Source organism: Neolamprologus multifasciatus, chromosome 5 (genome assembly GCF_963576455.1).
Source record: "Neolamprologus multifasciatus chromosome 5, fNeoMul1.2, whole genome shotgun sequence".
NCBI classification, from domain to species: domain Eukaryota; kingdom Metazoa; phylum Chordata; class Actinopteri; order Cichliformes; family Cichlidae; genus Neolamprologus; species Neolamprologus multifasciatus.
This window is the reverse complement of record NC_140443.1, coordinates 30,986,612-31,013,440: the sequence shown is the minus strand read 5'-3', so window position 1 is coordinate 31,013,440 and position 26,829 is coordinate 30,986,612. Positions and strand designations below refer to the sequence as shown.

Below are 26,829 nucleotides of genomic sequence, written 5' to 3'. Positions count from 1 at the left end.
AAGCTATGCAAATTAAATACAGAATATTGACTGAGTAAAATGAAATAGATTGCCTGAAACCAGTATAGAAGCCCTGAAATCAGAGCAATACGGCCTAAATGTTAATAGAAAAAAAAATCTATTTAGCCTTTTAGTGGGTTGAATAACTTCCAGGCTTTTTACGAACACCCCATGGATCATCAGGAGGTCCCAGGTGGTTCCGTTGCCTTAGGAAATGCTCAATTCCTCCACTGTGGTGAGAATCCCCAGTTGGTTTAAGTCATATACTGTTAGACGCCAAGGAATCCAATTTACCCCGTTCCCATATTTCTTTGATTTCCTTTACTTTGTAAGGTCATTTATCTGAAATCTTAATTTGGAAACTGATTTCTTCCCTCTGTGACGAGCAGCAGGGGTTCCTCCCCCCTCACTCTCGACTGTCATGAAGGTAGGCAGGTGTCCTTAAAGATGTTGAAAGAATTGAATATAACAGACGTGTTCAATTAGAGCAAAACGATCTCGAAAATGAATTATTGTGCTCTTAATGGGCTGAGGAGAAAACACTCCCGGGAGAACACAAGGTGAGATCTGCTTTAAGGTACATCTCTTTAAGTGGTTCAGAACAAACTGAATATTTTAGGTAAAAAAAAAAAAGTGACGATCCACGAGCAAATTTAGACAGGTGGTCATCTATAAACAAGCTATTTTTACAGCATCTTTGGCTAATAGGTAATAGTATATTACAGCATGTTAAATATGTGCAACATTAAAACACCTCAGTCAGTTTTTTCTTTAAAAATATATCAATATCTATATATTAATAATATAATAATATCTTTATATTATTATCTGATATGCATTCAAACAAAAACACCCATTGTCTCGTCACACAGCATAAACCAAGCACCCCAACTGTTTGTTTTTTCATCTGTCATCGCTTATATTTGCACCTTTTATCTCTGGGAGGACAGTGACATCTGCCCATAAGAGTAATCCCAGCACACCAGGATTACCCACTTTAAAATGGAGAGAGGGAATATGACATCAAGTGTCTTCTTTCCTTTGTGTTAGTCAAGCCTCAAGGTGACATGGGAGTCTGCTCTCATCACCAGAGCCAACTATGACACTTACTCTCCATGGGACTCATTAAGGGGCAAAGGGGACCTCTGCACTGGCAGCATGTTCAACAAAATAAAGACATTTAACTAAAACCGGAAAAAAGAGAGAGAGGACAAGAAAATCAAGTCCTGATACAATTCCATGAAACACCTGGCGGAGCCACACACAAGCACGGAGGAAATGTTGCACTGCCCTTACAAGGTGATCTGGGTGAGATGGAATTAGAGCAAAAATGCTTCCCATGTGGCTGAATCACACTGCAGTAAAGTAAGGTACCACCAACCAGTGATCAGGTACTTATGACATATTGGAAATCAAGAGATCAATATCATTAGAAAAAAGAAAGATTTTCTAACAAAAACTGCATTTACACATTTTTCAATAACATTTGAATTCAGTTGTATTTATAAAGCACTAACTCACATCAACAGTCGCCTATTATAAAGGCGCTTTAACAGAGAAAACCCCAACAATCAGACAAACTCTACGAGCAACCACCTGGCAACAGTGGGGAGAAAACTCCCTTTTTAACAGAACCAGGCTCACAGAGGGGGAAGCCATCTGCCGTGACCGGTTGGGGGTGAGGATAGGAAGACCGGACAAAAGATACACTGTGGAAAAAGAGCCAAGGTTTAATAATGATAATGATTTAAAGTTGTGTGTATAGATTAGGCTTAAAATGTATTTTAAACATAATCTTAAAAGTAGAAAGGGTGTCTGTCTCCCAAAACTGGGAGCTGAAAGCTGAAGGCTCTGCATCCCATCCTACTTTTAAATATCCTAGGAACCACAAGTAAACCTGCAGTCTGAGGACAAAGTAGTTTATTGGGGTGATGCAGTACTATAAGGTCTTGAAGATAAGATGGGGCCTGATCATTCAAAGCCTCGTATGTGAGAAGGATTTTTAAAATTTGGTTCTGGATTTAACAGAGAGCCAATCAAGAGAAGCCAATATGGGGGAAATACGTGTTCTCATTTTAGTCCCTGCAGTATTTTAAATCAACTGAAGACTTTTGAGGGAATTTTTAGGACAAACCACTAATAATGAATTACAATAGCAATTAATAAATGCACGGACTAGTTTTCAGTATCACTCTGAGACAGGTTGTTTCTAGTTTTAGATTTCTCAAAGTGTTACTGGAGGCCGAGGTAAAGCCATTCAGAGTGACTGGTTAGACACTGTGTTTCTAAGGTTTTTAGGGCTGAGTACAATAACCACAGTTTGTTTATTAAAGTTGCAACAATTCATTCCAGCTCTCAGAACCACTGTGACGTTAGCTGTTAGGCTGTAATTAGACACTAATGGCATACTGGCTAGTTCTTAAGCATTAACGTGATAGATATTTTGTTTTGACTGGGTCAATTTTAAGGTTCATCTACTCTAACCTAAATCAATCTGTTTGTTTTAAGTTGTGTTGATTTGTCCCAACTACCCAGTGACTAAAAGGAAGTTAATGAGAAGGAATTGTTGGTTATCTGACTCATGTACCAGAGTTCATGTTCCTTACCACAGCTGCCTGGGTTCAGGTCTGCCAAAACCCCTCTCTCTCCAATTTCCTGTCTACTCTACTCTGAATAAACACCTAAAATTCCCCCAAAGTATCAGCACTTGTAATGAAGAGTTTGTTACCCTTTGAGGGTACTTTTTTCCCCAACTGTCTCCTTATGAAAAGTCTTATTTATAGCATAATTTCCCTGTTTACCACTTAACAACTCAACCACTGGTAAACCACAAACAGCATATACACCAGTCAGCCACTGGTAAAGTGGTCATTTATGAGATGCAATGTTCTGTTATTACACTATGAGGTACCTATGGTAGCAAATGTTGTATGTGGAGGTTACTTTCAAGTGCTGCCAAGTTACCTAACCAGTTACCTCTGCTACTATTGCTCCAAACCAAGCACCAAACTGGTAAAAACTCAGTGGCATAACAACGAATCCACCCTATTGACGTCTGCCAACCTCCCCTTATTCCAGTCCTTTCAGGCATCAGGGGGATGTGGAGGAACAGGTGATCTCACCAAACATCCCACAGCACACATAGGATCCAAGGCAGCATCCCAATACCTGAAACTACAAGACAACGAAAGATGTCCCAGAGCAGTTTGGTGGCACGAAAGGGAACTATAACCATGGCTTTATTGCCATGGCTTATCAGTATAAACACAGTAACAATGAATCTATGTCAAGAAGGGTGTGGGTGAGTATTGGTTCTACTAACTTTAGCAACTGTAAATAATGGAGTAGACTTTAAGTGCAGCAAATGAGGTCAGAAAGCTGTCACTTGGACATAACAAATTTGTACCTGAACCTGATCGCACACTGTCACTTGGCTCAGCATTAGGGAAGGCTCTAATAGGGTGGGGTGTCAGCTACAGTGGCTTCTCTGCAGATGCAGGGCAGAGCAGCTCATTTCACAGAGAGCACATTTCAATGGGAATCAAATTAACCACGTAACCCCCGGAACCTCTCTGGCTGCATGATTGACGTTGACCAGCGAAACAAAACCTGCCACGTCACCGAGAAACAACAAGCCCAAAGAGTGGAAGTATGGTGTTGTCACACTGTCACTGTATGCTTTTTGAAGAGCACGAGAGCACAATCTCGATTAGTCTTTTGTCTGTCACATCGTATCATCGTCACAGCACAAAGCAAACGAGAGGTGGAAGAAGAAAGAAGGCACTAGAAAACTCTTCAGGAGTTATATTTGCACTGAGTGCAGCATAGTGGGAGCTCGGTAGACAAATACTCTCACATCTTAATTTTTCAATTAGCATGACTCTTGTTCTCTAAACATATGCAAACACAGCGGGGCGTCTATTAAAATGCAACTCTAGTGTTGAGCCTAATTAGACTAAATTGGTTGGCTTGTATTCGGAGAAATTTGAATGCAGCTCCTTATCCATGCTTTACCACATGTTTTGCCCCAACAACAAACAAAACAGAACTCACTGCCTCATGCATATGTGCCCAGCTTCGAAGGAGGGACTGAGTTAGCCTGTCTTGCCATTCTGTTCTAATGTAGCTGGGGGTTTTTTCTCTCTCACATTATTACTATAACATTATAAAATCTCTTTATTGTGAGTCCTGATTGCTTAATAATGCATTTGAATGGGGAATTATAGTTTTAATGTGATATTTCCTTTGATTATGTGATCCTCTGCACTTGCATTTTGCTTCATTATCACTTTGTAGAGGGAAATAACTCAAACTAATAAAATGTTGCTGACTTTGTCCCAGTGATGTTTTGATAGGAGCAGATCTCCAGTGGGGTTTTTTTGCCAGCGTCACTGGAATATTGGAGAGCCTTACAGCCCAGCAGGCAGCAGGCCAAATGGACGCTGTGCATTGCAAAAGGGATGATCTGTCTTGGGTGCGCTACGCTTTGCCGATGTAAACAGCTGCCTCCGCATCCTGGACAAGAAGACTATGTTGCAGCTGGCCGCGTGACGACCCAATCCCAAGAGCGGACCAGCGCACGAAGACGGTGAGTTGCGGTAACACTGTGTTAGACATTAAGCCACGTTAGCCTCAGTTGTGTGCAGCCACATATTTTTGGCTTGAGATAATCAGGTTTGTCATACTAAATGCATTTTTTATCTGTGATGCAATGGACCAGATGGCAGATGAAACAACGCTGAGAGCTGATGCAAAAGGCAAAGGGAGTGTAAACGGTGGTGAGGAGAGCTCCAGATGGGTTAAAGGAGGTGAGTTGTAGATTAGGTTTGTAGAAAAACAGCTCAGTGTCACTTTGGAGTTGTCACATCTCTTATAAATCTCTGTTGTGATGATCTGAGATAGCCAGTGCCATCCTTACTGTTCCATCACTTTGCATTCCTTGTGCAGTTATTTGACTTTAGTGACTGTGAACAGTAGAACAGTTTGAGAATGATTTCCCCAACAAACCCCCTGTTTTCAAATCATCTACTGTTCTTTGTTAGTTGCTTGCTTACGTGCATTCTTTATAGTCTGTAGACGGTTTTTGTTGTATACTTCCAGTTTGCATTTAGATTTTAAACATGAAGTAAAATTATCTTCAGACCCACTGCTCGGAGCAACTGTGGTGTCTAATGAGTGAGCGCGGCTCAGTGAAACACTGGAACAAAACCTGAAAAATGCATAGTATGCCTCCAGGCCTTATTTCTCTATCAGTTAATGGTCATGGGCATAGACCAGCTGCACTTCTTACTTAATTCATTTGATAACCCGAGAGCATCATGCTCATTCTCAGCTCAAACAAGTTTATTTTAACTTGTACTTCAAATAGCAATCCTTGCCTTCTTCACTTCTCATTTAATCACGGAGACATGACATGTAAAAACACAAACAATTCTAATGAGACATAAAAGAGTCTCGCACGCTGACAAAAGATGATAACACGAGACACCATGTTTAACTCTGTTATTTGATGGACGCAGTTGTTTTTTAAACTAATAAAATCTTAAAAATGGACAATGCGGCCCTGAGCAATGTCCATTTTTATCTCTTCTTTGAGAATTTAGGGAAAACAAATACATTTTATTCACTCTCAAAAATTAATAAATCATCGGGCATTAAATCTTAAGTAAAACACAGAAAGGAGTGGTGAATATTTCATTCGGAATAGGTGGTGAAAAAGTAAACAGTCTGCTGCCAGCAGAGTAATTCATTATTATCTGTATTAATTAACGTGTTAATTAACAACAACCCCTTCATTCCAGAAATTCCACACTTTTCTGGGAACTACCAGCACAGGCTAGATATGTTTTTTATCTTTTCATTGTGTCAGCTGTCAGAATGGGATATGGCCAGCAGTGTTTCTTTTTCTATTTCCAGTTATGTTTATCACTTATTTACTCTCTTGCTGAGAGTTCAATGCAAGAGCTGATCCACAAAGATGCGTGGTAACTTTCTATTATTGAAATGTACTGAAATCATTTACAAATCTCCTAATTACTGTATTTCCAAAAATACACAGTTTACACAACATCAGTAATGTCTTTACTTGTGCTTATCAGGATGCAGATTTTCTGTGACTGATGGCATGCATATATATATATATATATATATATATATATATATTAGGGTGCAACGATACACAAAATTCACGGTTCGGTTCGATAATTTGGTGTAACGGTTCGATATTTTTTCGATACAAAAAAATGTTCATGCCTTTTTAATTTGTCATTTATTAAAATTATAAATGTATATTTTAACTCAAAAGTACGGTTTTTAAATGTAATGTTGCTGAAACAACAAAATAAAAAAAAATAAAAAAATCTATCTGATCGAGAAATCACTCATCTTTGGAAAAGAGAGTTTATTACAGAGAAATGGCTCTTTCCAAAATAAAAGCTATACTATACGCTTCTTCTGGGCTATATTCTCAGCAGCATATTAAACATATCAGGTCCCCATAAGGAGAATTATGTGCTAATGGCTGTCTAAATGACTCGGGTAAAGTTTGTAGCATGCCTTCTTGTTGTTTTTGTCTGCTTCCACTTGTCTTTGCACTAGGATGATGTTAGCGTAAATGTGCAGTGATATTCGTTGTGTTCCCACTAGTGCTGTCAGCATTAAGCTCGTTAAAATGACATCAACACCATAACGCCGCAAATCTCCGTTAACGAGCTACCGCGGAACAAGCTAACTGCGCTAACGCACTAGTTCCCACCAATTTAGCATTGCGTGGCACATCCGACATACTGTTTTACTTTTGTCCATGACGCACTTACCATCATCACACCAGATCTGAATGAGGATGGGGGAGGTTCAATTTCGTCTAGCGTTGAGGCGGTGCTAGCTAAGCTCGTTGCCATGTTGCAACGAGCTTAGCTTCTGTCTTGCTAGCTTGCGCTGCGCTCAGTGGATCTGCATTTGACAGTGCAGCCTAGGCGGAGTAGTCGAACGCAGATTAACTGAGCGCTCAACACAGACAGCATCGTCAGAAGAAAAGTTGATAAAATAAATAAAAAATGTTGTATTGTTCGATACATACTCATTATGACACCTATTTCCAAATTAAAACTACAGCAGACTTAAGAGCATTAATGAAATCAAAAACAGAAGCCTACATGCATATATACTAAGCTGTTTTGGTTTAAGGTGGCTGCTCTTTTAGAATTTTCTGCTCCTTGTTTGATGTTTAAAATGCTGCAAAATACTGTGACATCCCTAACACTAGACCATATAAACTATATCTCTTACCTTAACTTCTTGATCCCCTTGAAAAAGTAGTAAAACTCGCCACTTACTTCTGCAGCATTACATTTTTATGGCTCCAGCTCTACTTCTGTTCACTCTTGGCTATCCTGTGACCATAACTACAAAGGTCCAGAAGAACATCTCCCCATTTTTTAATTCTCGTTCTAGTCTTACATCTGTATGCTAATTTTTAGCTAGCTCTGCACAGAAAAAGAAAATAGTGTGGAAATAGCCTGCTAGTTCTGAAGGCCAGTTCAAACTGATAGGCCAAAATCTCTACAAAAAGGAAAATAAATGTGATAGTGAGAAGTTGTAGATTTTACAAGGATTTTGGTGCTTTGTTTTGAAGTTTGTGTGTGTAGGGAAAGGATGGGGCAAATGAGCTAATCCTGCTGAAGCTAACCTACGCTAGTTTCCTGTATCACCATTCACGATTAGTGTATGGACTTTAGGCAGCACGGTGGTTAGCAAGAAGATCCTGAGTTCAATTCCACCATCAGGCCGGGGTCTTTCTGTGTGCAGTTTGCCTGTTCTCCCCGTGTTTGCGTGGGTTCCCTCCGGGTACTCCGGCTTCCTCCCACAGTCCAATAACATGCAGTTTGTGGGGATAGGTTAATTGGAAACTCTAAATTGTCCATAGGTGTGAATGTGAGTGCAAATGGTTGTCTGTGTCTATGTGTTAGCCCTGCAACAGCTGGGATAGGCTCCAGCCCCCCCACCACAACCCTGAAAAGGATAAGCGGTTGAGAATGGATCGATGGATGGACATTAGAGTGATGCCCCTACTGTTCACCACCCTAAAGTACTATCAGCAGCTTTACACAAGATTACCTGCAAACCAGTGGAACCAGTTACCTCTGCTCTCTGTACTCTTGCACATATACTTGATTTTGGGACATCTCCAGTACTCCAGTAATTATTTCAAAGACTACAGTAGATGTTGTTTGTTGATTCTTTACTGTAGGATTCATTTGTTTAACATTTCATCTATTCGACAGAAAGAATCGAAAGTGAGGTTCAAGTCAGCAGCTGGAGACTTGATACCTCTACAAAAATGGAGCCTGGGGAGACAAGCAGAGACACCAAGGCTAAGCTGCCTAGAGAGCGTGACGGCTCCGCTGCCCCTCTTTTCTCTTTGAAAATGTACCTACGGAGATCCTCCTCTGCAGAAACGTGCAGCACAGACTCTCTTTCCTCCTCGCAGCAAAGCAACACAGGAGGTAAATGACACCAGTACTTCACTTTACTGTTTAAGTCTGTCTTCAGTGCCACTTCTTTTCTCGAGACGTCATTAAAATTGTTTTGAAATTAACTTTTTATCCAAATACAGCTTTTCTGCTGTTGAAATAAATGATTAATATGCAGGATAATTATGAAAATGACAAATTGCAAGCTTTATGTCTTACTATGCTGTGAGAATGCTTAAATATAGTTAATACAATCAATTATGAAAATGTCTGAATAATTTAGAAACTCAAACTGCAGCAAAAAAGAGAAAGATTAATGCAAACAAGTATCACTACTTCAGATCCAGATGCATAACTGATTACAACACAGACTGTTTATGTTCTGATGCAATTCTTTTAAACTAAAAAAATTAAATAAAACGGTAATGTTGTAACGATAACCACTGTCTTAAATATGGTTTAATGTGCAAGGAAATAGAAGAATGTCTTTTTATTTATTGACAATGAGAAAAGATGTGGCTCTTGTCTTGTAGACGCAGACACACTAGAGTAAACGTCTCACAAGTGATTACAAGCAGTCGAGATGACCAACTGGTCGCCCAGAGGATGAACGTTCAACACCTTCAACCTCTGGACGATCACTTTCAATCTCAGGGCAATTGCACATGTCTCCTGGCGAGAGGCAACTTGTCTCCATTCAATTGCAGTCTGTCTCGGATGATTGCAATCACTTTCCGTCAGGCCGACAAAGACCGAGCACATCAAGAGATCGTGTGCAAGCTTCAAGCGTCACAGAAAAATAATGGTTTGCGTGTAATGTTTGATGAAGCACTCCAAAGAAATACGCAAATGCTTAAAGAGAAGGAACAACAGGAGGCAGCACAGATGCAGCGCAAACTCCAAGACCCAGAGAAAGAAATGGAAGCATTGCAAGAATTTATAAACACAGACAGATTGCCAACATGTTGCAAATAAGTGTGAATTAGCCAATGAGCACAGCCCATCTGCAACACATCTAAACTGTACTCAGGTTACATTCCTCTATAAAAGCCCGCCGAGCGCCTTTATCATTTTGTAATTAAACTGCCATCCTGCTGCAACTACATTGCTCTGTGTGGAGCAATTATGAACTTTAGCCTCAAATCTATGAGGTTATGGCTGGACTCTGAAAGTAGTGCCCATGAATTTCTGTTTAATTTTGTGATTTGTGGTCTTTGCTGAGTTAAAAATTACAAAGTTATCACAGTTACTCACCATATTATTGATTATAGATACCAGCTTGACCCCATTCAGTTGCATGCTGACAGCAACTGACCACAGTTACAAAGCTGTAGCACTACATACAGAGATATAACTTGGATCCATTTCTACTGCCTACCATATTAAAAGGATATGATGACGAAATACATGTAGTTTGCTCACATGTTGCATCTTATCCATTCACGAGAGTTGTTCTCATTTAGGTTGACACGAGGTTGTTTGTTGTATAGCTGTATTGTATTGTATGGGTCCATATGCTTGACAGTGGCTGAAATATAGATGTAGACTAAATAAGCTAATGTAGATGATTCACAGACATAATGAAACTAGCAGCAACAACAGTGGGCACCCAAGATTAGTGTCACCAGTTCAGTATGAGATTAAAAGTGCAATGTCTTTTTCTCTTCCCGAGTTTTGATGTTCAATATTGATTATGCAAAACAGTCTATATCAGCAATCCCCAACCCCCGGGCCATGGACCGGTACCGGTCCGTCAGTCGTTTGGTACCGGGCCGCGAGAGTTGAGTGTCGGGTGTGAAATTTATGGTTTTCAGGATTTTTATCGTTATTTTTTAAATCGTTTTTATCATTAACACCGTTTCCCTGCATCTTTGCTCGTGTGTTATGAATAAATCTTCTTTTTTTGCACCAGTACTAGTTTTATTTTGTTGTATTTATCCACAACACCTTAAAGGCCGGTCCATGAAAATACTGTCGAACATAAACCGGTCTGTGGCGCAAAAAAGGTAAGGGACCGCTGGTCTATATTATATATTGCCAAAGCAGAGTTTCTCTTTCACCTCTTTGATATAAAATATCCCTTCATCATTTTATCTTTTTAGATTTGTGTCATTAGTGTAACAAGTCTAACTTTGAACTATAACTAGATTTTGTCCAAATTTGAAGAAATGACATTAAGAATCAGTTCACAGGAATGAGACAGACCCACAACCTGTCTTCTCCAACATGTACTTGAACTAAGATCAGATTGAAACCTCCACATATTTATATAAAAGCTTAGGAGAACAGTGAAGCCTTGCAGAGGGTATACCTTCTCTGAATTCTCTGCAGCGCAAGTCATAAGGTCGCTCCTGTGACACTCTTCAGTGAGTAACTGTCTGCTCATGGTCAGTGTCATTTGATGATCTCACACTTCATAGCACCCATGGGGGAACCATTTGGCAAAGCATGCTGGAAAGACACATAGCATTGTCTCACTGTAACCACAACGCACGTTGGAAGTGCTCCTGGCAAAGTATACAAGAGAGACTTCTGGTAATTGATTATGTCTCCAAACAGCTTTCCTGCTTGTCTCTCTGTGAGGGAGCGAGGCATGATTTCTTAAATTATGCATGTGTAAAGGAAGGAAAGGGGGCTTTTAAAATCTTATAAGATACAAGTGAAGCCCAGCTCTTATAGGAGCAGGGATGATTTATGTCCCGAGATATAATTTAAACGCTATCTATCACGCATTATTTCAAACAGGTCATTGTAAAAGTGTGAAGGGGTTGCAGCCCTTTATAAAGACAAAAAAAATGTATATTGATTTAAAAGAAGAAAAAAACACACTTCTGAGTACATTATTTTCCTGATCATGTGTGTCTCCCTCAGTTGACTGTGCAGGAATTGTCTTGAACTGTCTCTTCTGTCGGTTCTACGATATGATCCACATGCTACCTGACTCCTGCAAGGGACTCGCCAATCACTGCTGCCCCAGCTACAAACACGTCATTACCACAGCGGAGGCTGCATCCAGCAGTGATGATGACTCATACATAGATTTGGATTGTGGTGTGTTTGGGTCCTGTCATGATGCAAGCGACTGCCTGGAGCTGGCTATGGAGGTTTCGGAAATTTGTTATCACTAGTAGGAAACTCATAATATTCACCAATAAAAGCAGAAACTTACCATTAAACATGGTTCAGTGTGACGTGGAGGATTTCTAAGGGCTAAAACACGAATAAATACCAGTGTGATATTACAATGATAATAAACATATGCATTATTTATCTGTGTATGCTTGTGTTTATGTCTCCTAAAGATATGACAAGACTTGTGTACAATGGAGACTGCCTGTTCCACTTCTTTAAATATTTAAGTATTAGATAAGGTCTAATATCCAGTCAGGTACATAAGTACTTGGGCAAAGATATAATTTTTGACATTTTACCTATTTTTTACACTATACCAGTGGATTTAAATAGAAAAAAGAGAGACTTTCACTTTTATTTCATTTTATTTAACAATAGTACTTCAATAACTCTTCAGCAATTACATCCTTTTTTCCTTCTTAGTGTCCTGTTATCCAAGTCTGAGAAAAAAAGGGACGGGAAACCTTTCGAAACTGACAAGCTAGCTTTAGCATTTATTTTGAAGCTACAGCATGCCCGTAAAAGCTCTAATTTCAAATTTGCACTTTTTTCTGAGAATAAAAAGACTAGGAATGCTTTTGCTCATACAGATGAATAAAACTTCAATAGTCAGGTTAAAAGTAATCCATTTACTTTACTCTGGGGCAGAACTAAAGATAAATATTGTGGATTACTGATGGGTTATAAGACATGACACAAGATGTTTTACTGTCTTAAGGACTCATGAGGAAATAACAGATTCTAGGTTATGGCAAATAAGTCTGTGTATTAGTTGAGTAAATATTTTTTCCTGTGCAAAATGTAGGTATGATGAAGCATTAAATGTTCCTTCCAGTGGAACGAAAGCCCAACTCCTGAAAAACAGTCCCATAATCCCCCCTCAACCAAACTTTCACCTGATGATGTAAATGGTCAAAATAACCATGCCAGTATATTCACATCTGGATTTGTTGCACATGTGGCAAGTGTTTCTACCGGAAGCAGATGCTTGATTTTATGCACCTGTGACAGTGGAAGTGACTGGAACACTTGAATATAATGATTGGCATGGTTCAACTATTTAGCTAAACCACATTATTATTAATATTATTATTTCTGAACTCCTCTTGTCAGTTGTTATAAAACCTTACATTATAGCAGTAAAAATCACCACCTACTCTAGATACTGTGTGAGTGAATGCCTTAACAGTATGAGTAATTTAGTGTTCTGCATTTCAGTTTTACAGTATATTCACTATGCAGCAAGACAACAGCGGCATCACAAACAATTCAATGGCCTTGAGGACAGCAAATTCCACTGCAGCTCTGTTGATACACACTCTGACACACCAACAAGCACTCCAACTTCAACACGATAGTCTTTCTGAAGTATGGAAAAAAAAAAATCTTGAAGCCTGTCCCCTGTTGAGCGTGCCTATTTCAGTTCAAGTGCCACTGGAAACACAGGAGCTGTTAGATATGGCATTTGTAGAACACTTGTCCTTGTCACTCCCCTCAACCTCTGTTCTCAAAGACAGTTCTCTCAAGTGGTAGATTACTGTTTGGATCACTTCAGTCTGAAATATGTCCTTGTCACATTATGGGAAATGGACACAGGAGCAAAGCTGCTATGCCAGTGAGAACGGTATACAGGACAACATTGTTCTTAAGCATCATCTAAGCATCATCATCTATCACGAAGAGGTCAGCGTGAGTGCACGGAGACAACACAGTGTTACTGGATTATGTTCAATTACTGCACCAAACATTTGTTTTCTCCCATTACATATAAAGACAGAGTAATCTCACTCTGCTAACGAGAAGACCATTGTAGAGCACTTCTGTTTTGCTGCTGCACACCATGGTAATGGTACTATATTGGTACAGTGCTGAGACTGACTCTTTGAAAGACCTTTCATTGTCCTGTTTGCAGTTGTTGCACCCTGATCACTGTACAGAACGTGTCCCAGAACTCAACTTCAGACAGTGTTTATGAGTCTAAACGTCATAGCTGAAGGACAGAGTCATGTACCAGGTAATGTCTTAGTTAGCTAACCATACAGTATTAATGCTGCTTGGTTACAGTTTCATGGCAAATTTTCTTTGTATCAATTTCACTTGAATATTGTTTTTGTTCCCAAAGTGATTTTTTTTGTACATCTTACGTTAATGAAAACATGTTTGAACTTAATAAAGTTGTTGATGTAAATGGTCAAAATAACCATGACTTGTAAACTGTAAAGTTAATTGTACAGTTGCAGCCCGTTCTCACTCCCGAGGCGTAATATGCTGATGGTTTGTCAAGTCCCGAGGCGTTCCTGAGGAACGCGAAAGGTCACCTTTTGCGTTCTTATGCTACGTGCCGGGTTATGGATGAAATCCAGTAGAATAACGCTCCCACGGTAATACACGTTCGAGCCATGTATTCCAGCCCTAACCGGAACCTTATCTGTAACCTTAACCAGCACTTTAATTTAATTTAAGTAAAACAAATCTACATGTGTAGATTCATTCCAAACGGTTCTCATGTTTACTCATTTTTCCGATGTTGTAATATAGGGACGTGTTTGGTGCCCGGAAGCGTAATATACCGACGATTTGTCACCTAGCGTAAAATGTTACACTTTGGGAGTGAAAACGTGTTGACGGTTATGAGATGCTGTAGGTAACCAACCAAATGCATGTGGTACTTTCTGACCTTGAAGAGCTTTCTAGTTACGAGCATTAAAAACAGCAACACCGTTTGAGGATCTTGGTTAAAAGCTCTATTCTTCCTTACTCATCCTCTTCTACATTTTTAAGTTATTATACGCCTCAAAATTTGAATTTACTTTAGTCTTGTATTTGCTTTTTCTTTCTTTCGAAACTCATAACCTTAACTTTGAGATGAACACTTACATAGTTAACTTTAGCTTAGTTTGGATTAATAATCACACAAGAATCACCTGATGAGCTCTACTTAAACATTACAAACAGCAGTTTAGCAACGATGACTGAATGACACGGGTGTGAACAGCGTTTAGGTCACTCATCACATCGCTGTTAACTCACACGATGCTGGGCATTACGAGCACTATTTTGAGGATTTTCTGGCAACCTGACAGAGCGGATTTCAAAAGAGCCTTCTCTGTAACTGCATCTGCAAAAGAAAAAAAAGAAAAAAATAACCTCAATGTGACATTTGGTAAAGCCTGAATACCAAAAGCATGAGCTAAACTGATGAGGTCACACCAAACCCACAGAGGACACATAACATGGCGACAAAATTCAATAAACTCCTGTCTGAAGAGAACTTACATGTTCACTCACATTAAAAGCAATGCAGACAAGGACACAAAGACTTGAATCCTCTGATCCTTGAACATTAGTGTATTCCAGCACTGATTTCTCCAGTCTACAATCTGTGTTACTAATGCTTACCACGCTACTACTACTACCATGGAGATTATACCGGTTGATTTCATTTCTAATAAAAGTTCAAGTTTTCATGACTCACAGCTTAATAAGAGACAGCAGCACAAGGAGATTACTTTTAAAGACAAAATATAAAATGTTGCAGTGCATTTATCAGCAACTCTTCTGCATGAATTAAAGCTGTACCCATAACATTGCTAACGATGTGTTAGGTACAGTATTGGTCAATAAGATTAAAGTAGCATAGGAACACTACTCTTCATAGAAGCCAAGACTTGATTGACTGGTAATATTAAAACCAGGTCAGAGCAACTACACAGATAATAACACAAATCCTCCAGATTTTTTTTTAATATAATACTTTAATTGTTTTGCTGAAAGTTGTTCTTTAGTCGCAGAGTACAAACAAGGATTAGTGTGCATTCATCTGCAAATCATCTGCACCTCTGGGAGGCTGTTTTATGTTTGCAAAACCAGACTGAAACACTTTGAAAATGTTCCAGAATTTTTTTATTTCATTTTTTATTTTTTTAGCATTGAATGCTAAGACATGACGAAAAGGAGCTTTTTTTTTTTTTTTAAAGAAGAGGGAATTAAATGTTGCTCCTTTATTTACATGATACTGCTTGCGTTTATATTCCTGTGCCACAAATCTAAAAAAAAAAATTACTTTTCATCACCCGTTTCATGCGCTCTCCTTGAAAGGTTTTGTTTAAAGCTCAAATGTGTTGTATTTTTAGATAGAATAAGTCCTCTGATGAGAATTAGGCTCTAAACCATGTGACTATGTTTGACCTCCTAAAAGCTGCGCAGGGCCTCAGACGGCACCGCACAGACAAATAAAAGTAGATACTGAACATGCTGTGCAAAATTGCATGTTGCGGGTTACATCTACAGGGAGCACTGCTTGTGACCAATTTTCTCATTACCTGGTGCAGCACAATTACAGAGCTGAGTGCTTCAGCTCATACTGCTCCATAAAACCTATTGGAGGTCCTTTGTGGCTTTTCTAACATAAAGCGCGTCTGCATAAACAGATGCCAGTTTTAAAGCGAAAACATCTGCACATCTTAAACTCACTGGATCTCTTTCAAATTACCTGATGGCGCTGGGAGTTGTGCGGGCTTTAGGAACTCTAATGTTTTTTAATAACATCCAAATGGCCTGTCCTTTACTGGCCAGGTTCAAATGCCGTCCCATCCCGGCCGAGCGGATGTGGACAAGGTCAGGTGGTTTTCACTGCTGCGCAACACATGCGTGCACCTTAATGGTCACTCAGAGGATACTGTTAACCCATTAGCTTGCATAGTGCTCCTCTAGTTCCTGGCTTAAATCAAAACAGCTGGGAAGAGGGTCAAAAAGAAACAAAAACGCTGAAATGATTAAATGTGAAATGGGTTGTTGCTAACAAAACACTTCAAACGCCGCGTGCCGCTTTGCTGTTGTGTTTAGTGACACAAGACTCGCATTAGCAAAGTGATCTAATCGCGTGCTGCTTCGCCATGTTTACATGCATCTCTGCTCACTAATCGGATATGAGGTTTCTTCGCAGAGTTCGGGCCCTGATCGCTTCATTAGTGTGAAGCTGCTCTTCCTCCTGAGCACACAGCACTAATACCATCTCCCTTCAGACACAGCGCTGCAGCCCAGAGTGGCCTCCTGAGGAAGCAGCACCATTAAATATTAATGCCATGTGTTTAGAGGGTTTTTATTTCAAACAGCGGGTTTGTCAGCATCTTATGTGGCGTTCTTCAAGATTAAGACCATGTGGAAAATGGGGGTCCCGACGCTTTCTGCAGCATTGTGCCTTCAGAATAATTTAGATCTGTTTTTCTAATGGTCTTTCTGTGTTAATATCGCCAACATTTTCCATGATTTTCTTAAGCAAATGGAGCATTTTTAAGTGGGCGAGAGAACTGCCTTCTGTACCTTACAGTGTGCTGTGTAGCTGTCATGAGGTGAAGAATGTTTGGGTTCATTTAAGTTGACATCACTACAGAAATGTGTTTTTTTATAAGCCTCTTTTGCAGTTCCACCCATGATGCAGAAAAATACCATAATGCCCAAGAAAATAACTTTTGAGCGTCTATGAATTACGACGCTGGAAGACAATCTCGAAACATAATCAAGTTCATACATTTCCTTTCTTTGTTGGACTGCTCTGATAAAATAGCGCGAGCTCGTCTAAACGTAATAAAAATCAATCAAAGAATTTGTCATTTGCCCTCATTTGTTCTATTGTCCTAGTTTACATGCCAATTTCACAATTACCCCCTCGAATGAACCTGACCTCGCTTGCATATAGGGAAGTGGCGTATGTGAGCATCCTCCTCAATTAGGTCAGGGGCGTTAATAGTACAGCAGAAAACGAACACTCCCCACAACATCCTCCAGGAATTGCGCCTGACACTACTGACTGCCTTGAATCTATATTTGGGCCAAGCGTGTGGATGTGTGTCACCCAAGACTACCCGCCTAATCTCCGCCACAGAAAGTAAAGTGAGTTGTGGGCCCATGGGCGGAGATCGTCAAGACACAAAGGGATCTCCCAGCAGGCACAGCAAAAACCAGGCCCTGGGCAGGCTTTTATGATACCTTTCAATCAGTGGATGATTCCCAGCTGAAATGACAGGTGATTTGACTCAGCCTGCAATTAATGACCTCATTTTAACAATTAAGAGCAGGGGAGGAAGAGGAAAGCCCCCGAAAAAGACAGCGAGCTGAGCCGGGGGGCGAGTTTTGATGCCTTGATAGTGCAAGACGGTAACGTCTCCGCGTGTCAAACGTGACTGGAGCTTGTTGTCGCGGCTCAGGTGACCTCCTCCTCTTTTAAGCAGGTGGAATCCTGCAGGGAGAGCACACAGTGATGAGGAGCAGGCATGGGGAGCGGGGAGGGGGAGGCTGTGGCAAGGATAGGGCGAAGAGGTGACTGGAGGGTGGCAAGGGAATGATGGAGTGCATCAAGCTGTGTGCCCACCCCCCCCCCCCAACCTTCGCCTCCACCTTCTCTTACCCCCACCCCCCACAGCATAGAGGAAATTAAAGAGCTGTGTAGCAGGAGGAGAAGAGAAGAGGAGGGTGGTGATTTAGAGCGTGGCACAGGGGGATGGGGACCCGGCGCATTGGAGTTAATTACTGAATAATGAGGAACAATTTATTGTGTTCTTGTTAGAGACATCAAAATGCTGCTGGATACTGCCTATAGAGAGGAGCATGCCTCTGTCACTGCTTGTGCATCGGTTAAAATGTGGCGTTTAACTCAAAAGTCATTAAAAGCCCCCACCTTGCTTTGCCTTGCCTTATAAAGTGGCGGTGTTGCAGGTCTCCTGGGCAGATGAGGGGTCTTAACACATTGCCCTAAAATACTTCCACTTTCCTCCAGGCCTTCTGAGTGTACACTAAAACCTAATGACATTACCTGAGATGGGCTCCTTCTTGTTTTCATGGCATGCTAGCGCTTTCTGCTCACATGCAAATAGGATTCAACAGTCCAAATGACCACAAATCGTCCTGGTTTTTAGACACAGCTACAGATAAGTTAGCTTTCTAACAAGGGCCGCTATCAGCTCCTGAGCTAGCTAATTAAGACACTGCTATAAAATCTCCATAAGTAAAAAGAAAAACGGTCTCCTTTTGATCTTCTAAATGTTTGAAAAGGACTCATTAACACAACCACCTTTTGCATTTCTAACATTACTAGAGAACAACTGCTAGAAGAAGGAATACCATCCCTGATGTCACACTCTGTCAGGTAGCATGGGCTGAGGTTAGCGTAAATTTTGACATATTAGATCTTCCCTTCCTTTATTAAACCTGTAACTCCGCAATCTAATTTGTTTTATAAATTATATGCCACTTCTAATCCTAGAATACAATGTTTGCTTTAGTAGTTAACTGGACTTGCCAACAATTGCAGCTTGCGTTAGTGTTGTTTCCTTACATCTGTTTTTTTGCCAACTTAACTTCAAGGCTGTCATCCACACTAAGTCTCATTCAGATCTCCACTGGTATTTGTAATGTATCATTTGAAATTGTAGATCAGGAATAATGGTGTAACTGAGCCACATGGTAGCTCACAGGCTAGCTAAATGCTATATCATACCCTGCCTTATAGTCTAAACTAAAAATGACCATAACCCCCCCCCCCCCCCCCCAAAAAAAAAAAAAACCCAAAACAAACATCATGTACTAAATAAGACTTTAAAAATACTGTTTAACACCACAAACTCTTTAGGAAAGCATTTACTGAAGAAATGCTTGAGAAATAAGTTAATTTTGCCATAACCTTCCATACAAGTCCAAGCATTTGCCCCCTGCTGGCCCTTAAGGCTAATTCTATTAATGAAACATGGAGTTGTAGCTAGCTCAGTCATGTCTAAGCTAGCAGTGGGGAAAAGAGGCATGAACACTATAACTATATGCATTCCTGTGTGCCTTAGATGGCCCCAAGTTGGGAAGTTATTCCTCTGACTTGGTGGTCATGTGCTCTTGAATAGAAATATGTAAAAAAAAGCCATGAGCATAACAAAGATGTATTTTATGCTTAAACAACATGTCTACTGCAGTTTTCAGTACATAATAAATCATTACAGATTTACCTCTCTACCTTTGTATCACAGTTAGCTACTGCTACTACTTCTAACCAGTAACTGTGGTAGCTCTACAAGACAAAGGTTAGGACCTAACACCATATTAAAATTCAATTTTATCAAGCAATTAAAAGAAAATGCCACATATTTGTACTGTTAATTAAAAATGGCCAGCTATCAGCCAAACTGTTACTTTCACCTGCCAAATTTCTACTCATACGATGTCAACAAGTCAGCATGTCATACAAAATTTTTGCAGACAGAATTTTTACATGAATATTCTCATTCAGGAAACCATTTGTACCCTCAATTCAATGACGCAGAAATGCACAGTAACTATATATATTGATGTGGTTGTAGTTTAATGTAGGTTGCAATTGTATTTGTATTCACAAAGCATATTGTTAGCTAATACACTATATTATTATTAAACTATATACTGGCAAAAATGGCATCCATTGGAGGTCCAGGGAGAAAACCACTGCTGACCAAAAACAACACAAAGGCTCGTCTCACATCTGCCAAAAACCATCTTGATAATCCCTAAGACTTTTGGAAATATATTTTGTGGACTGATCAGACAAAAATTTGAACCTTTTGGAAGGTTTGAATCCCGTTAAAACTAACACAGGATTTAAAAAAACAACAACAACAGTTAAACGGTCTATGGTTGCTTTGGTGCTTCAGGACTTGGACAACTTGCCTTGACTGAGAGAACCATGAATTCTGCTCTCTACCAGAAAATTGTAAAAGAGATTTTGTGGTCTTGGGTTTGTGCCCTGAAGCTTGAGCACACTTGGATTACGCAGTAGAACAACGATATGAGCCACACCAGCAGCAGTGAGTTATGGCTATTCACATTCAAAAACCAACCAACGTTGCTCAATTAAAACGATTTTGCAAAGAAGGAATGTGAAAGACTGCTTGTCAATTATCGCAAACCTTTAATTGCAGTTCTTGCTTCCAAAGGTGGCACAACCAGTAATTAGGTATAGGGAGGAAAATACTAGCACAGTAGCCTACACAAAGAACATGATAAACGTTAACGCAAAAGGTAGCAGCTAGTCTGAATATTAAAAAAAAAAAACAGCCATTCCAATAGCTCGTTCATACTAGCTTTATGTGTTGACGAAGTTACTTCCTTTTTTGGAGCAGTGTTTGGTAAACCACCAGTTTTTCCCTTTGTCGTAGTCCTAGTGTTAAAACTCATCTATGTGCAAAGTCATCCATATCATACAGGCTTACAGATTACTCATGCAAGAGACTTGTAAATAGCTTTCATGTTGCAGAAGTTTCATGCCAATATTCTTTCATTATCGCTGTAAACACGACACTTCACACCTCGATGATGCTTACTGCGTTCCTCGTAAAAACTGGCTGTGTATAACTTAATTTATCAGGTAAGAAAGTGAAAAAAGGAAGCTGAATGCAACTTGACTTTATTCTCCACCAGAGAAAGACCAAGGCTCTCCTTTCTTAACAGCAACGTGTCAGACCTGCTATCGGTCCTTAGCAGAGTGTGAAGTATCCCAACTCTTTGATGTGTTAAATATGAAATCTGACCATAGAACAAAGCAGCTGTCAGCAACCAGCACGTGTCAAGAGCAATCCACGCCAATTATTATTGAATTTCTGTCATGCATGCGTCTGCTGTGCAGACACTGAGGTGTGTTACTGTATCGCAGTGCTAACAAAGACTTCAGACAGTCTGCAAAAATAAACATCACAGGCTTCAGTTGTCTATATCAAAAGGTTGCTGATGATCGTCTGCAAATACAAGCCAAGGCTCACCTTTTGTCCAGGCGTCATCGAGAAAGGGTTAAATAATTTGCTGCAAAACAGTCAGAAGCGTTGCACACACTGTACTGTGACCTCGAGAATATGGCTTTAACTTTGTCAAAGGGTCCCATATTAACAGCAACACAATCACTGGATCACAAATCACACAATGTAAGTTATGAGAGCTACATGCTGTGTCTCTGGTGACATTGAGGGAGAACGTGAGAAGGTGCTTGCTGAGTGTGTAGCCATGCTGTGTTGCCCAAATAGATACGTTCCATCTGAGAGTGATGCAGCCTTCGGAATGATCCCGCTAGACAGATGAGTGCTACTTGAATGTTAATGAGGGCTCCTTTAGACACGCATAAATTAAATGATTAGATGTCTGCAATCATGCAAGGTCCTTAGGTGTCCCCTATTTATGGCATTTGAAATGTAGCTGCCTTTATTTACGACATGTCTCCCCTGCACAGGCTTCGCCACCTGAGCAGCCCAACGCTTTCAAAAGACGGTTTTTTTTTAATGACCTGTAAATGAATCACTCTGGCAGAATCGTAAGAGAAGTGGAGCCCTGCCTCTTTTTCAAAACAAAAAGGGAAAGTGTGCTGTCCTCTGAAAGAAAAAAAAAAAGAAAAAGCTTGCAGATGTTTTGAATAAAAGCCGCGCTCCAGACAGGGAAAGATGCAGTAAAACATTTGTTTCCTATACGCCGCTAACAGAAAGATACACTGTCGAGCCTCAGAGAGGGGCCTCAGAGGACCGGCACAGTCTCTGAACGCGGTCGCCTAACAATGAATCTTCCTCCTCTCCAGTTCACACGCTCTTCATTGTCGTTTTCTAGATGCAACAACAGCTATTTTCATCTTCATGATTGCATTAATTACAGCATAACTCACGTCTCTTGGCTCCAGTACTGTTTTCCCTGTAGAAAACAGCGTGTCAATGCTTCAACAAAGGAAGGGAACAGTACATATACTCAGCTGGCACTTCATTAATCAACATAAGAAATCAGCATGGCTTGTCACTTATCTAGCCGAGTCTGCTACTGAAGTTGTATTATATTCTCTTTAAATGATTCATTCGAGTTGGGAAGATTTTAATGAGATTTAGACTGCATTCATATTACCGTAATACAGCCAGATACAGTACATGCAAACACCTCAATATGTAGACATAAAGCCTTGCGACGGACAGGCAGTGAGCGGCTGCTTCACTGTTGAATCATCTTAAAGACTCCTCACTGTCCCAGGAAGACTCTGGGGTGCACAAGCAGCAATAATAGGAAGCACCTAAGTTACAGCCATCTGCTCTCAAGCCAAAGCCGAGGTTTTTTTGTGTGTGTGTTTTTGTGGCAGCAGAGAGAAGGGGCTAGAGAAATTTCTTTTAAGATTCTTGCTTTTTTCCCCCTCTATTTATTAGGATAATGAATTTCCGACTGCAGTGCCAGTTCCACTGAGCCTGCTTCTCGGCCTAATTCTCTGTAACATTTCCTCATTGCCGCTGGGGAACATTATATGAAGGCAGGGCTTACAATACCATCAATATGCCCAAGACGACAATCGGACGTCTCATAGATATTAATGGAAGTGCAAATTAAATCAAAGTTGGAGTGCAGCTATCGGGGCTATGATCAATGCCTTTTGCACAGTCAGATTTAATATGGGGTTTGTAATTTGAGTATCCAAACAAAATGTGCATCTTAATGGGAAAGATGAAAGTAATCCCACATGGGGAGGAAATAATACATTAGCTGCATTGTAATTAGAGAACTCAGAGTGCAATGTTTCCCCAGTATTAATGTTGAATAAAAGCCTGATTTATTTACGATGTGGAGACAGGATGTGGACGTTTTGAATTGTTTTTAGACACCTCGAGTTGTCTTAGGCAGCATCTTTTAAAAAAATAAGACTATAACGATGTTGGGTAAATGCATGTGTAGGAAACAAATACAAATGATGAAATAAACTGTCAAATGTTAGAGCAAAAAAAGCAGACTTGTTTTTGTTAAAGCAGTGGGAGCACATCTGTGTTATCACAGTCATAATGAAAGAAAAACACCTCAGGTATGTTTTGATTTAATTATGAAATACTTGATCTGAATATGAAAAATCCCATGTTTTTTAAGCCAAGCTGCTACAACCAAACACAACAGAAGTATGTGAAACATGATTTTGGTAAAAGGTTCTTAATAAATAGTGATTGAGCAAGTCTCCCTGCAAGCATTCAAATGAAATACGATATAATAATGCCTCACTTTTATTTATTGGCAATCCTTCTGAGTACACACACAGCAGCCAGTTAAAGTGACCCCATGTGAAGTCGGCAGGTAGCATGCAGAGAGCAAACAGCAAAACAGCTTTTCAATGAATAACACATGAGCCAACAAACGTTGCTAGACAATGATCCAGTGTGTTCAGCGAGTCAAGTGCAACACACACAATCACGAGAGAACACAAAGAACTAATCAAACTTGATGCAACCCTTCGTGATCAAAATGAAACAGCAGCTACTAGTAGGCGCCCATGCTTTTGTAAAAGAAAGTTAACTTAATTAAAAAGATATGAGGTTTGTAATAATCTGGGTTTTTCTTCGTTGTAATTTTTGTTTTGAATAGAAACACTCTGACAGTTTGAGGAAAGTGCTTTCGCTTCTTGGCTGACACTTATACGAGAAGGTCAAAAGCACTCCCATGTGTGTATGCTAAATAGCATGCTAGCGCTAGTAAGCCACAGACTATATAAAAGATAGTTTTCAGGTCTAACAAGTGAAGCCAATGTGGAATTGCCTTAAACCTGCATTCTTTCTCTCCTGGCAAACACAAGGTGTCTTCTGTGGTGGCAATAAAAGTCCAGTTGAATCAAACTCTAACCTGGCTCACTTGCTTTATGATCTTAGCAAAAACATCAAAAATCTCAATAAATGTTTTGTTGATACGATAATGGTCTCATTTACTAGCTTCAAGTGAACTGAATACAATGCGGTGTTTATTTCATAAATTATGATTCCTATTATGTGAAAATAGAACAGTAAAGCAAGGTATGGTTTTGGGTCAGTGTACTGGGCTTAAGTCACTCCAGCCAGGCAGCTCACATGCTTAGGTGTCTTTTTTCTTCTTTTTTTGTCTGATTTCTATTTTCTACATGCTAAGATGGCAGTGGCAATCAGCTTGAAAAACAAAATTTCTACAGAAAAAACAGGAACTTCACAACAAGATCACTGTGGCTTCAACTTTTTACAAGCAGTTTATGCTAGCAGACAGTTAGCTTTGCGCTTCACAAAGATAGCTTTAGCTTTGTCTGCTGAATATACTGAATATTTGCTGAAAATGTGCAATAGGGACCCACTCTTCAGTGTAATGGTACCAATGGTTCACCTTTTATTAACAGTTTATGCTAGCAGACAATTAGTTTTGCACTTCACAAAGATAGCTTTAGCTTTGTCTGGACCTAACAAAACGCCCAACAGTATCACACTACTGATTTTATCAGTGTTATATTTTGTTTGCTAAATGATAAAATAAAATAAAAAAATTAATATAAATATGATAAGTGGTTGTGTAAAGTGAAGTTAACTAATGCTAATTATCAATTTCTAAAGAAAATCTTTCTTACGGATATAGAAGGTATTGTGTCTACTTCATTTACAACTGAAGACATTTTCTCAACTTTATACTTAAAAACTGAGTGTCATTTATATAGCATTTCAAGTGTTAATAAGAACCACAAAATTTACATTTTCACATGTATTTTGAATCAGAATCGTTGAATATTTTGACTGCAGTAAGCATTAGCACCTTCCATTATTTAATCAGTCCAATTAAATTGTTAGGGGTCATTAAGTTTAAAGTTTGCACAGCACTCCTAGCCTTTATAACGAGATAAATGTTGACTTTGTTTTGTTGCACAGTCCTATCTCTGATAAAAGCATCAGGGGGAAGCACAACTCAATTTATAAGGGGTAACATTTCATCTTTGAACACTTCACTGAGTGGGTATGTAACAGGACGCTATAATCCATCAATAAAACTGTATTGATATTGTCGAATGTTAATATGTCATCCATAAACCCTTGGGCCCTCTTGTCACCAGGACACAGTCTGCTCAGCAACTCATACTGCCTCATGGTGTTGTTCAAGATCGACCCAGGTCTCCCACTGAACGGCTGCCGCTGTAAAATGTTGCATGCCGTGACAGAGCGGAGCATTAATCAAAGTTGATTTGAAGTGCGAGAGCGCAAGTGCCTTTTTTGTTGCTGGAGAAGTGTTTAGCACAACAGCGCTGTGTACAATGGGGTCCCACTCTTCAGTGTAATGGTACCAAAAGGAGGTCATAAATAATGGATTCAAGATCACTTACACCTCATGAAGCAGGCTATGGCATTCAAAGGGATCATGTTTTGCTGCTCAAATTATGGATTTAGCTCTTTTGGCTGCAATTGTAAAGGAAAACAAGACCTCTCCAAAAGGACTCTGAAACAGTTTAATGTGGTGCAAAACATGACGGAAAAACAACAGTTTATACACTGCCACTAAATGATGACAGAGACTGGTTGGAAAAAGCAGATTATTTTTGCTTTCTGGTGGGATGTCTTGATTTAAAATTCTCTTGGAATATGGCTCATCTTCAACTTTAGTTAACTTGAAAAAAAAACCAAGATAAAACTTGAGATTTTTAAATTAAATCTTGCTTGTGTTAAATAAAGATTTGCAGATGCAAACAGATACTGCACCTTCCAACCGTTTTGTTCTATCGCCTTTCCACTTCACGTAACTTGTAACAATTATCTGAATCTCTCAACAGCTGGACATGATTACATTTTTAATGCATTTGAAATGTAACCGTCCACTATCACACCACATTTAATTAAAGATATAGGAGTATTTATTCCGTTTTTCTTTGACTGTCACATTGAGTTGTTTGCATACTAGAATTGGAGAGGTCTTCTTGCAATAATCTGCCCACATACATGTAGCAGCTCGCTGTTATTATCTTTAGATGATAGCAAATAATGTGATAACCCCTTGTTGTAACTTTCTGTCCTTGCATCAGTGCTGCACCTGACTTTATGCTGCCCCTCAGTGGCAAAACAGTGAAACAGTCCTACAAAGGACAAACTCGTGAACAAATTCTACAAAGTCTCACCTCCAGATGCTGAGCCAAAGTTTGATATTTCACCAGAAAATACGAGGATAAGAATCCCAATAATTTCCAATGTGCCAATGCAGCTGGAGATAAATACAGAAGAGAGAGGAGATGATCAGATCTCACTCCATATCTTAATGGGATCCTCTCACGAGCCATTCCGATTAATGACCAATCTCACAATTATGGAAATCAGAGATTGGTCACTAACAGTGAGAACTTGAAGTTGCTCACACAAACAGCAACAGTGTCACATTGCAGAGAGCGCTAATTGGCCACTACTTTTCATGTAATTGCGGCAACCAGGGTCACCTCCTCTGCTAA

The 26,829-nt window shown here is 39.7% G+C and overlaps 1 protein-coding gene across 1 annotated transcript; it reads left to right on the top strand.

Annotated features, from left to right (window-relative positions):
- The first annotated feature begins 786 nt into the window (after positions 1-786).
- mdfic2 (MyoD family inhibitor domain containing 2) lies at positions 787-14,050 on the top strand. Its single transcript, XM_085160982.1, has 3 exons — positions 787-4,808; positions 8,283-8,504; positions 11,343-14,050. Exons 1-3 carry the CDS (start codon positions 4,712-4,714, stop codon positions 11,597-11,599), a joined length of 576 nt encoding a protein of 191 aa, XP_085017108.1. The 5' UTR covers positions 787-4,711; the 3' UTR covers positions 11,600-14,050.
- Positions 14,051-26,829: the final 12,779 nt, after the last annotated feature.

Coding starts and splice junctions, on each gene's coding strand:
- mdfic2 (XM_085160982.1), top strand. CDS start 4,712: ATGGACCAGATGGCAGATGAAACAACGCTGAGAGCTGATGCAAAAGGC. Junction 4,809..8,282: donor CTCCAGATGGGTTAAAGGAG/GTGAGTTGTAGA, acceptor TCTATTCGACAG/AAAGAATCGAAAGTGAGGTT. Junction 8,505..11,342: donor GCAGCAAAGCAACACAGGAG/GTAAATGACACC, acceptor TGTCTCCCTCAG/TTGACTGTGCAGGAATTGTC.